Here is a 13,323-nt window from a genome sequence, read left to right on the forward strand (position 1 = left end):
TAAACTAAATGCCCAAAACTGAATTAGCCTGTCTTTGGACAAGTTGTCTACCCCAGCTTACTACCACATTGACAACATATATCTTAGAGTTGACCTAGCTGTACAGGATTTGGAATCTTATGTGGACAGTGACCAAACTTTTCAGCAATATGTATCTGCTGTCATAAGGAAGACATTCTGTATTGTGCAGCTTATAAACAAAGGGATTACACCTACATCTAGACTGGTCATTGTCCCCATTTACTCAGCTCTCATTAGGCCAATCATTGAGTATCATCTCCCTTTTGGCATGCATTTGTCCAGAAACATGGAGCAAATGTATCATCCAACGATAACCTTATTAAGATAATACAAGGCCTAAACAACATGTCCATATGGGACCACCTTAAATCCCTGCCACAATACTCAGTATCCTACAGTCCACAAACAGGTGACCTGTGTATGCCACAGAAAGCTTCTTCTCACCCAATACTAACTGACCTACCGCTCATCAGTAAGGAAAGTTTCAGAATGCACCACAACAGAATTAAAAAGCAAATAAACAAAGAAAAAAAAAACAATAATATAACATTCACAGCAAAAGTAAACACAATCCTAAAAAAATTCTGGTCAGCCATTAAAGAAATTTCATCGAGGCCAAAAATTCAAATTCAACTCTTATTTCATACATAGTATAGCATCCTTAACTGCAGATTCCAGAGCATCTAATCCCAACCATACCCAAGAGCCACATATATCACCATACCCACTTTCAACTTCAAACCCACACCCATATCTTATATAAAACTACTCAAACTCAAATCATGCTCTACTTCAGCTGATGACCTTCCAAGTGAGCATCTCAAAACAGTTGGCAATAGCATTGCCTATCCTGTTTCAGTCATTAAATAGGTCAGTCTGGGAATACCACCTTCTTTCTCTCTCTCTCTCTCTCTCTCTCTCTCTCTCTCTCTCTCTCTCTGGAAAAAAATCATACATTATCCATCTACATCAAACAAAAAATTCAAAAGACATCACTAGCTTTAGATATACAGCAATCTTATCCTCTCTCTCCAAAATACTTGAAAAAATGTATACAAAACAATTGCTAAACTATGTTCTGCAGGAAAGACTCCTATCCCCTGCAAAACACTGCTTCTATCCCTCCCACAGTACACACAATGCAGTTTTAACCTTTACACATACTGTCAATAAAGCTAGAGATAATGGCAGACTATTCTCCTCCTTATTGCTAGACTTGACTAAAGTTTGTTACTGCAAACGCCTACTTCAAATGTCCCCACTAGGTCTTCCAGCCTACTCTCCTATGCTTCAAAAACTACTTTTCCAATAGGTACTGGAAATGGTACGCCACCCTCTCTCCATACTACCCAGTGACACCCAGTGTGCCATAGGTCTCTAGCCTTAGTCTACTCCTCTTTAACATTCTCACCAACACCCTCCAAGCATCCACAACGCAGGCCTTGCTAATACAATCTGCAGATGATGCCACACTTATATGCACATCAGACTACCTGGGAATTACTCAGGAAGCTTTAACAGCCACAAAAACATAGCTCTGTAAACCACAAATCATGCTCACCCCTCCCCCCAAAAACTACTACTTTTTATAATCCTCTCTCCTTATAATACAAGCATCGAAGTCACTTTTCATAGCAAATTATTAGGGATGATAGTGAATAACAATCTTAAATTGGGACTGCATATACAGAAGTGCATAGAAAAACTCACTAAACACTAAGAATGCTTTACAGAACTAAAATTTTTCTCACCAACGCAACTAAAACTACACTTCCCACTACTTACCTCCTCCTCTCACTACTTTGTGACACGTCCATCCTTACTAACCTCTTAGTATCACAAAAAGCAAAACTTAAACAATGCTAAATTAAGTGGCTAACTCTGGAGCAAATACCCCTTTCAGAACTCACCAGTATATAACACTAAAAATCCTAAACTGGTTAGAGCTACTCCATCGACTAACATGTACACAGCTTCTTATCACCTATTAAATTATCCGGCATCAATCTGCTTGTCCAGCATTTAATACCATTGTACACAACTGTGTCCCTAGTTGCTCATTATGATCCATTGACCAAAAACTCCTCTCTGTCCACAAGCCTACTGGGCATGTCTTGTATTCATACTATGTTGCTAAAGCCTGGAACTCCTATCCTATTATCCATCAGGTCAATACTCTTCCTCCAGTCATTTACAATTATTCTGAAGGACTTCTTAACCAAAATCTCTCTTTGTTCTTGCTCAACCCAGGATAAACTATATTCCTAAATTTTAACAAGTGCCTATCCATGCCTTATACATCCCTACTTCTCCGTCTTCATTCATTTCCTTATTTCAATCAATTTCTCTTCCCCAACTCTCATCTAAATATTTCAAAACTCCGTTTTTCTCTCCCTTCATAATGCAATTCCAGTTTGTATTATACTAATTCATCTTTAATTTCTCTAAGCTGGCTAAAAGTTCTCTAAATATTAAATCATAGACATGTAAATTGTATCTTTTCTTTATCAATGCTTTCACATTATGTCTAATTTAGCATAATTATTTAAACTGTAGATGTTTTGTATTATTTTTGAAGATTGTAAAATTATTATTTTTGAAAATGTTATTGTTAATACTTTGGAGATTTTCTCCTTAAGCCTTCACTGAAAATGATCAACTACCCAGTCGGACTTTTACGGTAATCAAATGTCACTAAATAAATAGCATCAGTGGAGGTACAGATTTTTGAATGCAGGACACCTTGAAGGTATGCAATTATCGAAGCAGGTAAGAGGGGTTTGGAAAGGGGTGAGAGGGCTGATCATTTCACAAAGGTACTGGAGATTCCTTACTTTTTAGTGTATTGGCTCAACCTACTGTGGGTGTTGGTGCAGACTTTGCTAGTAAAGTGAACCAACTGGAAACCACATTTATTTTCAACTATAGTACACTTTTTCCTAAAGGTTTAAATCAAGAAGTTGTTCTTAATTTTTAATATAATGAACGGTGTCATTCGTAGACAGTTTAATTAAAGTATAATTAATGTTAAACATTATTATAAAATTGAATACTGTTAAATTATAACAAGGTCCTAAAGTTGGATAGGGATGGATGTTTATCAAAATGTTATACGTGGCACTGGTGATTATTTAATGTGGAAGATTTCTGTACCGAGTATCCCTTGAAGGTGACAAGCCGAGGTACCAGGATTAAACTGTTGGTGGAACTCATTTGATGTGATCTCTTTGTTTTTTTCTTATTTCTTATTTTCATTTTTGTGTTTTTAGGTACTGTTAGGTACTGTTATGACTCTGTCATAGTCCATGTTGGGGTGAACAACTTGAGCTGTACCCCCCTTGACTACAGAATAGAGACATGATTAAGCATGCTGAATGTGTGTCGCAGGCAGGTATGTCCCTAGTCTTAAGTGGCATTCTACTGTCACCCAGAATGATGCCTCCATACAAAGAGAAAATGACTGACTATAACAATTGGCTTAGTTTCTGGTGTCATTCCAAGGGGATCCAGTACCTGACAGCCTGGGAAGATATGATCCACAGACCACAATGCTTTGCTAGAGATAGCCTGGATCTGTCTCACTTCTGCTTCCGGCTTCTGGCAAAGGCCTTTGCCTCCCCAATAGTGCCTTTTTTGGAAAAGTCATGAGTTCAATACAAGCAACATAAAAATTTCAACAAAGTGCAAATTAAAGGTCATGCTGCTAAACGCTAGGAGTCTAAACATGAAAGTTCACTCATTGCAAGCATTCTTAACCCTGAAAGACGCTGACATTTATGCAGCCACTGAAATCTGGTTCAAAGCTGCGGAGAGCACCCCAGCCTTAGTTGATTATTCATCCTACCATACATTCAGACCCCAAACTGTGGGCAGCAAAGCCAAAGGAGGAGGGTTTCAATATATATTAATGACACACACACCTCCAGGCTGGTCAAACAGTATGATGCACATGAGACACTCCAGGTGCAGTAAACCATTGACAAAACCCCCTATTCAAATCATAGCTAGCTCCAGGCCTCCAAATTTGACTCAAGATGCCCACTCCACCTATCTGGATCTCTTCAATTCTATCAAGATTCAACCCTTTACCCTGATCCTGGGTGACTTTACGCAACCATAGAGTGGAAAAACTATTCAAGCCAGAACACAATTGCCCAGAGATTCTTCAATTTTATCAATGCAAATGCCTTGGAACAGCTAGTCAATACCCTGACAAGAAGTGATAATATCTTGGACATAGTATTAACCAACATGCGTAACCACTGCAGCACCCCTACAGTATCATCCTCCATGGTAAGAGCCGACCATAAAGTGGTCACTTTTGAAGTCAGCAACTCCCCTGCCCCCCCAGCTAGGGTCAAACAAAGAAACTTCTCCAAAGCGGATTACAACCTCCTGAGGGATGGTATAAACAGCTTCACAGCTCCCTCCTCCTCTGTAGGAACTGGCACCAATGGCCAAATCTACACCAAAGTACTATACAAGCACTTGTACAGATGCATGTAATCAGGAATACCTGGCAGGACAAAATCCTCCTCCGCAAGGAAAAGTAAACCCGTCTAGTGGACATCTGCAATAAACAAACTATATAACAAAAAGAAAAAAAAATGCTGTCCAGGACCAAGAAGGAGCAGGTGCTCAATTGGAAGCAATCTCTCCTACGCCTGAACAAGCAAATAAGAGGAATAGTGAAATCCTCTAAAGCCAACTTCAAGTCCAAACTGGCCACATCTACCGGAGACAGTCATAAGGCCTTCTTCACATATTTCCGCAATCTCAACGAAAGCACCCAGATCTGTTCAGAACTGGTGGCCAAGGACACCACATACACAAATGCTGTAGATATAACCAACCTACTGGCTGACAGATTCAGCAAAAACTTCACCCCTCTGTCCCATCAGTAAATCAGGACATCCCCATTACCTGCCCCCCTCTCCTTATCTCTAGGGAACAGGTCATCACTGCCCTCTCAAAGGCAAAAAACACAGCCTCCATGGGACCCGATAACATTCCAGGCTACATCTTACATGAACTCAGGCATAAACTTGCAGCACCATTAGGCACCCTATTCGACCAAAGCCTGAGTACTGGCTTTGTCCCAGATGAGTGCAGGACAGTCACTGTCACCCCTTTACATAAAGGTGGAGAGACCACTGATTCAGATAATTACAGACCCATCAGCCTAACTAATCTGATCTGCAAGGCCATGGAATGGATTATCATGGACCCCATTAACAAGGACATTGGCAACCTCCAAACACTCGACCCCAGACAGTTTGGTTTTGTCAAGGTGCAGTCATGTCTGTCAAATCTGGTCGACTTCTTTGAGACAGCCACCAAAGGCATGGACGAGGAGAAGACGGTGCACACCGTCTACCTTGACCTGGCCAAAGCCTTCAACACTACTTCCCACTCAGACATAATATATAATCTCTCTCAACTAAGCATCAATCCATATGTTACTAGATGGGTAGCAAACTGGCTCACCGATAGAACCTACCAAATAAAAATAGAGGATGCCACCTCAAGAAGTAGACCTGCAGCGAGCGGTGTACACCAGGGATCGGTCTTGGGGCCTCTGTTGTTTGGAATATACTTCTCTGAGGTGCAGGCCAAAAACAGTGGGCTATGGCTGACCACATTTGCAGATGCCTGCAAGCTAGGCACAGTCATCAATTCCCCAAGTGATGTAGACGTCCTCCAGGCACAGTCATCAATTCCCCAAGTGATGTGGATGCCCTCCAAGAGGGTCTCACCCAGACAAATGACTGGTGCAAGAAACATGGCCTCAAGTTGAATGCAAAAAAATGCATCATCATCACCTTTGGGGAGAGACACGTTCCCACATATAATCATACTGATAACAACATCCTAAACACGCAATCAGTCGTGAGAGATTTGGGCACCTGGGTTGATAGCAACCTGACTTTTGACCACCATGTTGCTTCAATTGTAGGGAAAGCTTTCTACGTGGCCCACCTCATAAATAAGGGTATCATATCCATGGACAAGGAGGTCATAACATCCCTATATTATAAAGCCAAGTTAGACATTGCCCATTCGATTCTCAGAGCGTCTTCTGCATAGCGACATGCGTGAATGGGCGTTCCTTCGTTGAAGGTTGTGCATTAGGCTCAGCAAGCAAGTACATAAAAATCTACTGCCAATCATTAGCGGACTGGAGTTCCACTGTGGCGACCCCTAACCGGGAAAAGCCAAAAGACACAAACAAATTGAGTACAACACCCCCTTGCAAAGCACATGCAGCAGCTGGACAGACTACAGAGGTTCCTCACCAGGAGAATCCAGGGCATGAAACATCTACCCTACACAGATAGGCTAAAAGCCCTGTCCTTCTACTCCGTTTCATACAGACTCCACAGAGGTGACCTCTGCCATACAAAGCAATCTCAGACCCCACCTTGGTGGGACTGCTGCATATCTGCAAGTCAAGCTCCACTCGGGTAACCTGCACGCGATCTCAACCTGGTCTATGACATCAACAGGACTTGCTGGTGGGACAAACTTGTGTCCCAGAGACACCCCATATGTGGAACAGACTCCCTCTCCACATCAGAGTACCTCATTATCACTTTTTAAGTGCATCCTGGATAACAGCATGGAAAACAGAAAATACACTCCTGGGATTCCATCTGTGTCCTTTTTGGACAGGGGCTTTGGTTGCTGACTTGTCTAAACATGGGCTAAACCCTTAACTAGGCTTATAAGGGTCTCCGGGCCAATAGCCTAGTAACTTCATATAATCCTATGATCCTAAGAATATATGAGACTTTGCCTATGGTAATTTGAATATGGAGCTCAAGTGCATTCTACTGGCTGACCAGCCATGAGTTGTGTATGATTTTGCTGTAAAATGAGACACGTCCACTTTCATCTTTTCCTGTGCAGTAGGTGGTGTAAATGAGGGGAAGGCATTATAGCCCTACAATCTTGGGGTGCTTCCTGAGCTTTAAACCAAACCTCAGTAACTGTACAAGCATCTACATTCTCCAAGGTGAAGAGAACTTGCAGGTGTAGGGGTTTCTTGTTTAGACTCCTGGCATTGGAGCAGTAACACTTTTAGATAGTCTTGTGTTGGTTTTGCTACATTGGAAGGTTTATCAGGTTGGCAATGCCTAAAAAAAGACACTGTGAGGACTACAAGGTTTTAGCCAATAACTAAAGTCTAAATCAAAGCAGTGTGGTCTACCTACTATATTCTCCAAGGCTGACAAATATTGTTCTTGTTTTGAAAGACATCAAAAACTTTGCCAACCTTTAAAGTCAATTATCTTCTGTTTAAACCATGGCATCATCCTTGGAGAAGGTAGAGTACTGCTCAACACTAGTCTCATGCCAGCCTGGGACACTCAGTACGACCGCTCCATCATGTCTCTTAATATAGTTCAGGGAAGTATGTCTCGAGTCATTTACAACCACATGGACTATGAGTCGTACTGATACTTATGGTTCCCTGACCTGAGTGGGTGCTTGATCTGTTGGATCCTGGACCATGAGACATAATTCACCATGGCTCTCTATTTACTCAGCCAGGTGAGTGGGGCATCTCAGTGTCTCACAAAGGAGTCCCCTACGACTGAAGGAGGGGTTAGGGGTGTAGGAGCAAAAATCAGTAAGTAAGAGATGAACCAAAATGTTGGCCTCCCTGAATAAGGCCCTCCTACAATCTGTCTTTACCCATGGGTGAAACAGCTGACCAACTTCTGGTATGCTAAACACCCTCAAATGTTAATACCCTATAGATGGAGATCACTGAATCATCACAAATACAGACATTTACTCATACTATGTACTTCACACTACAGCCACACAGAAACATAAAAATATGCAGATTCAGCTAGTCACACAACTGTGGAAGACATTTTGATACATCATTTAAGTCATGTAATGTAAAAAACAATTTTTCTATCATTGATGAAGCTGGAAAAAATGCAAGGTTAAAAAAAGCTTACCTCTGACATGGTTTCTACTACTCTACAGTTAATCTCCACTGTTGATTCTTTCGGATAGTTTTCATTTGCCATGGTCTCTTCTTCTGGGTAGTGCACCTCTTGCATGGATTTTGCTTTTCCGTTTACCATGGCAGGCATTTCCTTTTCCGTGTCATAAAAAAATGTACTGTCATTGATTTCAATCTGCCAAAAATATCAAAGAACTGCTTAGAAAAGTTCAGAAACCTAACATCAGTACACTTATAACTAATTTCATAAAGGTATCTGTGAGGTATACACAATTTGTACACCTTATGGAATTCATGAACAGCCCTAGCATGGTGCTTTTGCATGCACATGGTCAATACCTTGCTGGGCTACCACCATGGCTATTCTAGATGCTAATGAAGCAGTTCAGGGAACAGTTATATGTTTATTAGCCATGTGCTCGCCCCAAAACTGCTTGTGGTGAAGCATTTATTCTTGTCTGGGTAACTTACCTCAGCCCTTCCTGGCTGCCAAGGTAATCAAAATAAGCAAAAGCCTGTGTTCATCTATCATGGAAGAGTTAAGTGTTGGGTAGTTTGCTGGTAAAATAATGACAGGGGATAGTTGCATTAGTATATGCAACAGGTTCCATGTGTGATGTATATCTGCCTGGGAAGAGGTAGAAGTATGGGAGTATTAAGGGGTTAGGTTACATGTATCTAAGTGTGTGTGTGTGTGTGTGTGTGTGTGTGTGTGTGTGTGTGTGTGTGTGTGTGTGTGTGTGTGTGTGTGTGTTAATAAATGCGTGAATGTGTGAGGAGGTTGGGAAGGCTGTCATACTTCCATTCATCCACAGACTGATGAGCAAAGCCTACAGCATTAGACTAAGGAACATTTAGCCATCAAGGATAGTGATTTTGAGGAATCACTAGTCTCACAGGCATGGATGTGGGGGGCACTACAAACTAGGAATATCTTAACACACATTGATTAGAGGAAACGCTAGACACCAAGGATATCTTAACTTCTTGCGGTATAATGACATTTAAACAGAGTGGAATGGAAAGAAACTCTAGACACCAAGGAAAACTCTCCCTTTAATGCCTTAGAGGCACAAGTAGAAATACAAAGCAAGTAATGTGTTGTGGGGATCCACTAGACACCAGAGATGCTATCACATAGGGTGCATTAAAGTCACTAAAAGGTAGTTGAGCCCTGCACCCTTGCCAGAACAAATGCCTGAACTAACCTGATGCAATAACTAATAAGTCAGTGAAGCAGGGGGTTTTAACATATACATTAAGAATCTTGGACATTATTCAATGCCTGAAATAGTGCCTGATGTACAAGGGGAGAAGGGAAAGGATAGTGACCAGGAATCAAAAAACTCAACATCGTAGCATAAGACAAAACAGGTCCGGCTGTTATGTTAGCACCTAAAACTTCTCAAAAGGTGCTAGTCTAGCAGGTTTAGCAGTAGCACTGAAGGATATGAAGTATGAAACTATCATCTGGCAGCAATGTTTCACTATAATCCTCTGTGATACTTGAGTCCCTAAAATCTGGTAATGGATTTCTCTTTGTCAACATGGATTTACAGCCTGCTCTGTCTCCTTTTGTTGCCAGCTTGCTTGCTGGCCTTAGGAGTTCTGATGCAGGGTAGGTAGCAACTGCTTCATGCTTAATGACAGTCATTTACGTTTATCACCACTGGGTCTATACTGAATTGGCGAACGTTTAAAAAAGCAAACATTGATTCATCGACCCGAATTCACCAAACGCTCAAAATCCCGAACACTCGGAACAGCGATTTTTCCCCCAGGGAAATAAATCGCTGTTCCACAAAAAAAACTTAAAACAATATTTAATGTGGGGGGCTTTGCACCTCACACCCCCCTACTTAAATATACCAACTCCGAGATCACACCACAGTGGAGGAAACAGCAAACATCTTAAACCGGCCCAGCGATTTTTCCCTGGGGAAAAAAAAATCGCTGTTCCAGGTGTTCAGGATTGTCAGTGTTCACTCAAATAGGGTCGATGAATCAGCTTTTGCTTTTTTAAGCGTTCGCTGATTTAATATAGACCCTCACCACTGATGCTACTTGTGAGAGTTGCAAAGGCTTGTTGAATTTAGAGTCCAACCTCTTCCGCATTTCATAAGTCAGTAAGCAACCCAACACCTGGTAATAGATACACTTCTGCTGAATTTGTTAGAAAAATATCATTACCTTACCCACCAATACCTCAGTGAATAAGTCTCTCCCATAGAGCACTACTCACTAACACATCTTCACCTGCACCTTCACTCACATCTAGGTGTTACCCTGTCTCCATTCTTACTCCTGTAAGTACTTCTGAGGCTGTAGCCACACACTGTAATAGGTTCACAGGTTCATATGTAAGTACTAGGCTATCTGCCCCAGGGCATCTATAAGCCTACCCAGAATGTGTTGGCTTTTGCCACCCCCTTAGATTAGTTCCCTGTGCCTCTGTCTAGCAGAGCCACTAGTTCCCTGTGCCTATGTCCAGCAGAGCCACTGCAGTGATCCCCGGGGTAAATTTTCTGTTTCCCATCCACTCGTCAAGGTTTCTCCTTGAAGAGTGTTAGTGAGGGGCTCTGCCTAATGTAGATTGGAATCCTGTTCCAAAGCATGGAGAGTCTCTGGGACAGGAATCTATCCCTCCAGCACGTTCTATTTATTGTTGTGGTGAGGTTTAGATCCCTAGAGCGTGTGGTTGGGGATTTGTTTTTGTTTTTTTAGGTAGAGCATGTCCATCAATTCTGGGTTGGACATGGCCTTGTATATCAGGCAGAGATCACCTCTGAGTAAGCGGTATGCAACAGAGCACAGCTGGAGTTTCTTCAGTCGAGCTGCACAGGGCATCAGTTTGAGGCCAGCAATCCTCTTGGTGAGGTACTTCTGTGGTCTTTCCAGCTATTGCAGGTGTCTTGGGGTGTTGTTCTCTATGATGGGTCTGATGAGTGATGAGCAGAGGGGCACAATAACCTATTTTGTTCTAGATGCAAACCCTTTTGTGATTAGGTGGGCCACATAGAAGGATTTTCTAACCACCTAATGTATAACAGGTGACCCTAAGTAGGCACAGTGTTGCTCCACAATGCAGGCTGTGCAGGGAGACAGTCATGGACAGCTGTCTCTCTGGCACCAAGATTCAGGATATGACCAGAGCCTTTGGATCCTTTTAAAACAAGTTAGAGTACAGTCTTATTGTCAACTATATTGGGGTGAATGACCTCAGTTGTTCTACCCTGAGGGAGATGCAGGCAGACAAGTTGAGCTCTATATGCATATGTCTGAGGCAGACAAGACATTTGCCTCAAGCAATGCCTTGTGTTCTCTAAGAAGGCTGCCACAGCTTTAAAAAAAATTAATTGATTTCAACTGACTTATTAACTGGTGCCATTCCAGGAGAATCCAGTGTGTGTCAGCAGGGGAGGTAATGACTGACAACCCAGCCTGCTTCACCATAGGCGGCCATCGCACCTTCTTTTACGACAGCTTCCTTGACACCATTAGTGAGAACTCAGAAAAAATGCAGACCTTTTTTCAATGAATCATTCTATGTAGGAAAAACTGCCCACCTGAATGAGAACCAGGACAACAATGGGATATTAAAGCAGATTGCTCAACCTGCTGTCTTTTAGTCCCTGTTCATTGATACAGCCTCAAAAAATCACCATGCTGCTTTCAAAACTAATCCACTCAACTGTTTTCCCTGTTAGGCTTCCTACCTTTCCGTACTGTTTTACTTTAATTTTGAAAACCAAGATGAAAAACCTCTAGCTCTTGCTCTAGCTACCGTGACGTTTCATCCCCCAAAGTGATGTAATCCCTGCCTGATTTGCATGCTGTATAGAAGACCCAGTGGACATCCCACATTGTGATGTCAGAGTTGCCTTGCCCAGCCCACTCAACCTAGCTAAAATGTAAAACTATAATCCCACTTTTCTGAACAGCCCTACCGATATGTGACAAAGTGCAGGCAGAAGCACAGTAACAGCTGCAAAAACTAAGAGCATACATTTGCAATGACCATGCGTACACATTAATTGCATGTTTTTACATAAGAAGCAGATGTCAGTCACAATTAATCAACAACACTACATCAGATTACAAGTATGCAATACCGTAATTTTCTTAAATTACCACTTAAAAAAAGCATGTGGGTGCTGTCATGCAAGTCTGTGAAATATTTCACATTTACAGTGCATCATTTGTTAGCTATTTAACCAAACAGGAAGGAAAAATAAGTGGGAGTTTGATGCTTTGCAAAACAGTGATCATCCCCAGTGCTATGGAGCTTGGTTCTAAATTTGACAAGAGGAGTGCAACAAAAAAAGTCTCAAACTGTAAGGAAGGAAAGGCTGACAAGAAAACAGTATATTAGTCTGGTCACCTGCTGTGAGCTGTCAATCAGATGCAGATAACGGGTCAAATTACCCTTAGCTTTTTGACAGCTAGGGAAGGTAGGTGTGAAGGGGGAGGGGAGATACCTAGAACAACTAGATTTCAGCCTTCACAAAAGAAATCAAATGAGCATTTCTAAGAAGAAAGATTAATAAAATGCACTTTTCAATTCTGTTCTGTAGCATTTGCACTGCTTGTGTTTAAAGTAGTCATTGAAAAAGGATAACATTTTAACCAAAAGTAGGTGAGTATAACACAACAGTGAATGCCTGTAAAATCAGTGCACAGACGGGAGCTTTAGGAAAAATGTGGCAGATCTGATGCAATTATTTGGAGACAAACAATGCATTCTGGGATACTTAGAGGCAGACTAAACAGTCAGAATTATTTCAAGATGCCAGATCCCATGTGGTCAGAGTCAGAAATTGTGTATAAAAATATCTAAAAAGCTCTAAATAGTCCCAGAGTGGTGTTAAAATGTAGGAAACACCAAACCATGATGAAATAAACATGTTTATTTAGTCTGTGAGTGTGGTTGTCCTTTAAGTCACTGCTATGAATGCTAAACCTATATTTTCCTAGTGCAGTAGAAAACCCTCATTATCCTAACCAGTATATACAATGCTATCAATGTTCTTGTTTATATCATCCCCTGTAACATGATTATGTAGCTACTTTTAGCAACAATCTGATTTATTCCCATTTCTTAACTGAATACTTGGGCTGAGCCTGAAAATGGTTGAGATGGATCAGGGTATTACCTAGTTAACAAAAATAAACAAATAATCCCCTTAAAACAGACAAGGGTTTCCAAAGGGAGGTGATTTGTTGATACACTACAGCAGAGAAAGAACTCTGCTAGATCTGCTGATCTCCCTGACTGCAGAATTATGTAAAATAATATAAACAGAATGAAGTACTTGGACTAC

The 13,323-nt window shown here is 41.5% G+C and overlaps 1 protein-coding gene across 6 annotated transcripts in view; it reads right to left on the reverse strand.

Annotated features, from left to right (window-relative positions):
* Positions 1 to 13,323, reverse strand: part of LOC122811791 — a 188,738-nt gene that overhangs the window by 28,344 nt on the left and 147,071 nt on the right. For all 6 annotated transcript variants that reach the window (XM_044083896.1, XM_044083868.1, XM_044083860.1 and 3 more), the window contains one exon: positions 7,995 to 8,177. In XM_044083896.1, the coding sequence (XP_043939831.1) occupies positions 7,995 to 8,177 (183 nt within the window). The remainder of the gene's footprint in view (positions 1 to 7,994; positions 8,178 to 13,323) is intronic.

This window comes from Protopterus annectens, chromosome 1.part1 (assembly GCF_019279795.1).
Source record: "Protopterus annectens isolate FY-2018-M chromosome 1.part1, PAN1.0, whole genome shotgun sequence".
Lineage (NCBI taxonomy): Eukaryota > Metazoa > Chordata > Ceratodontiformes > Protopteridae > Protopterus > Protopterus annectens.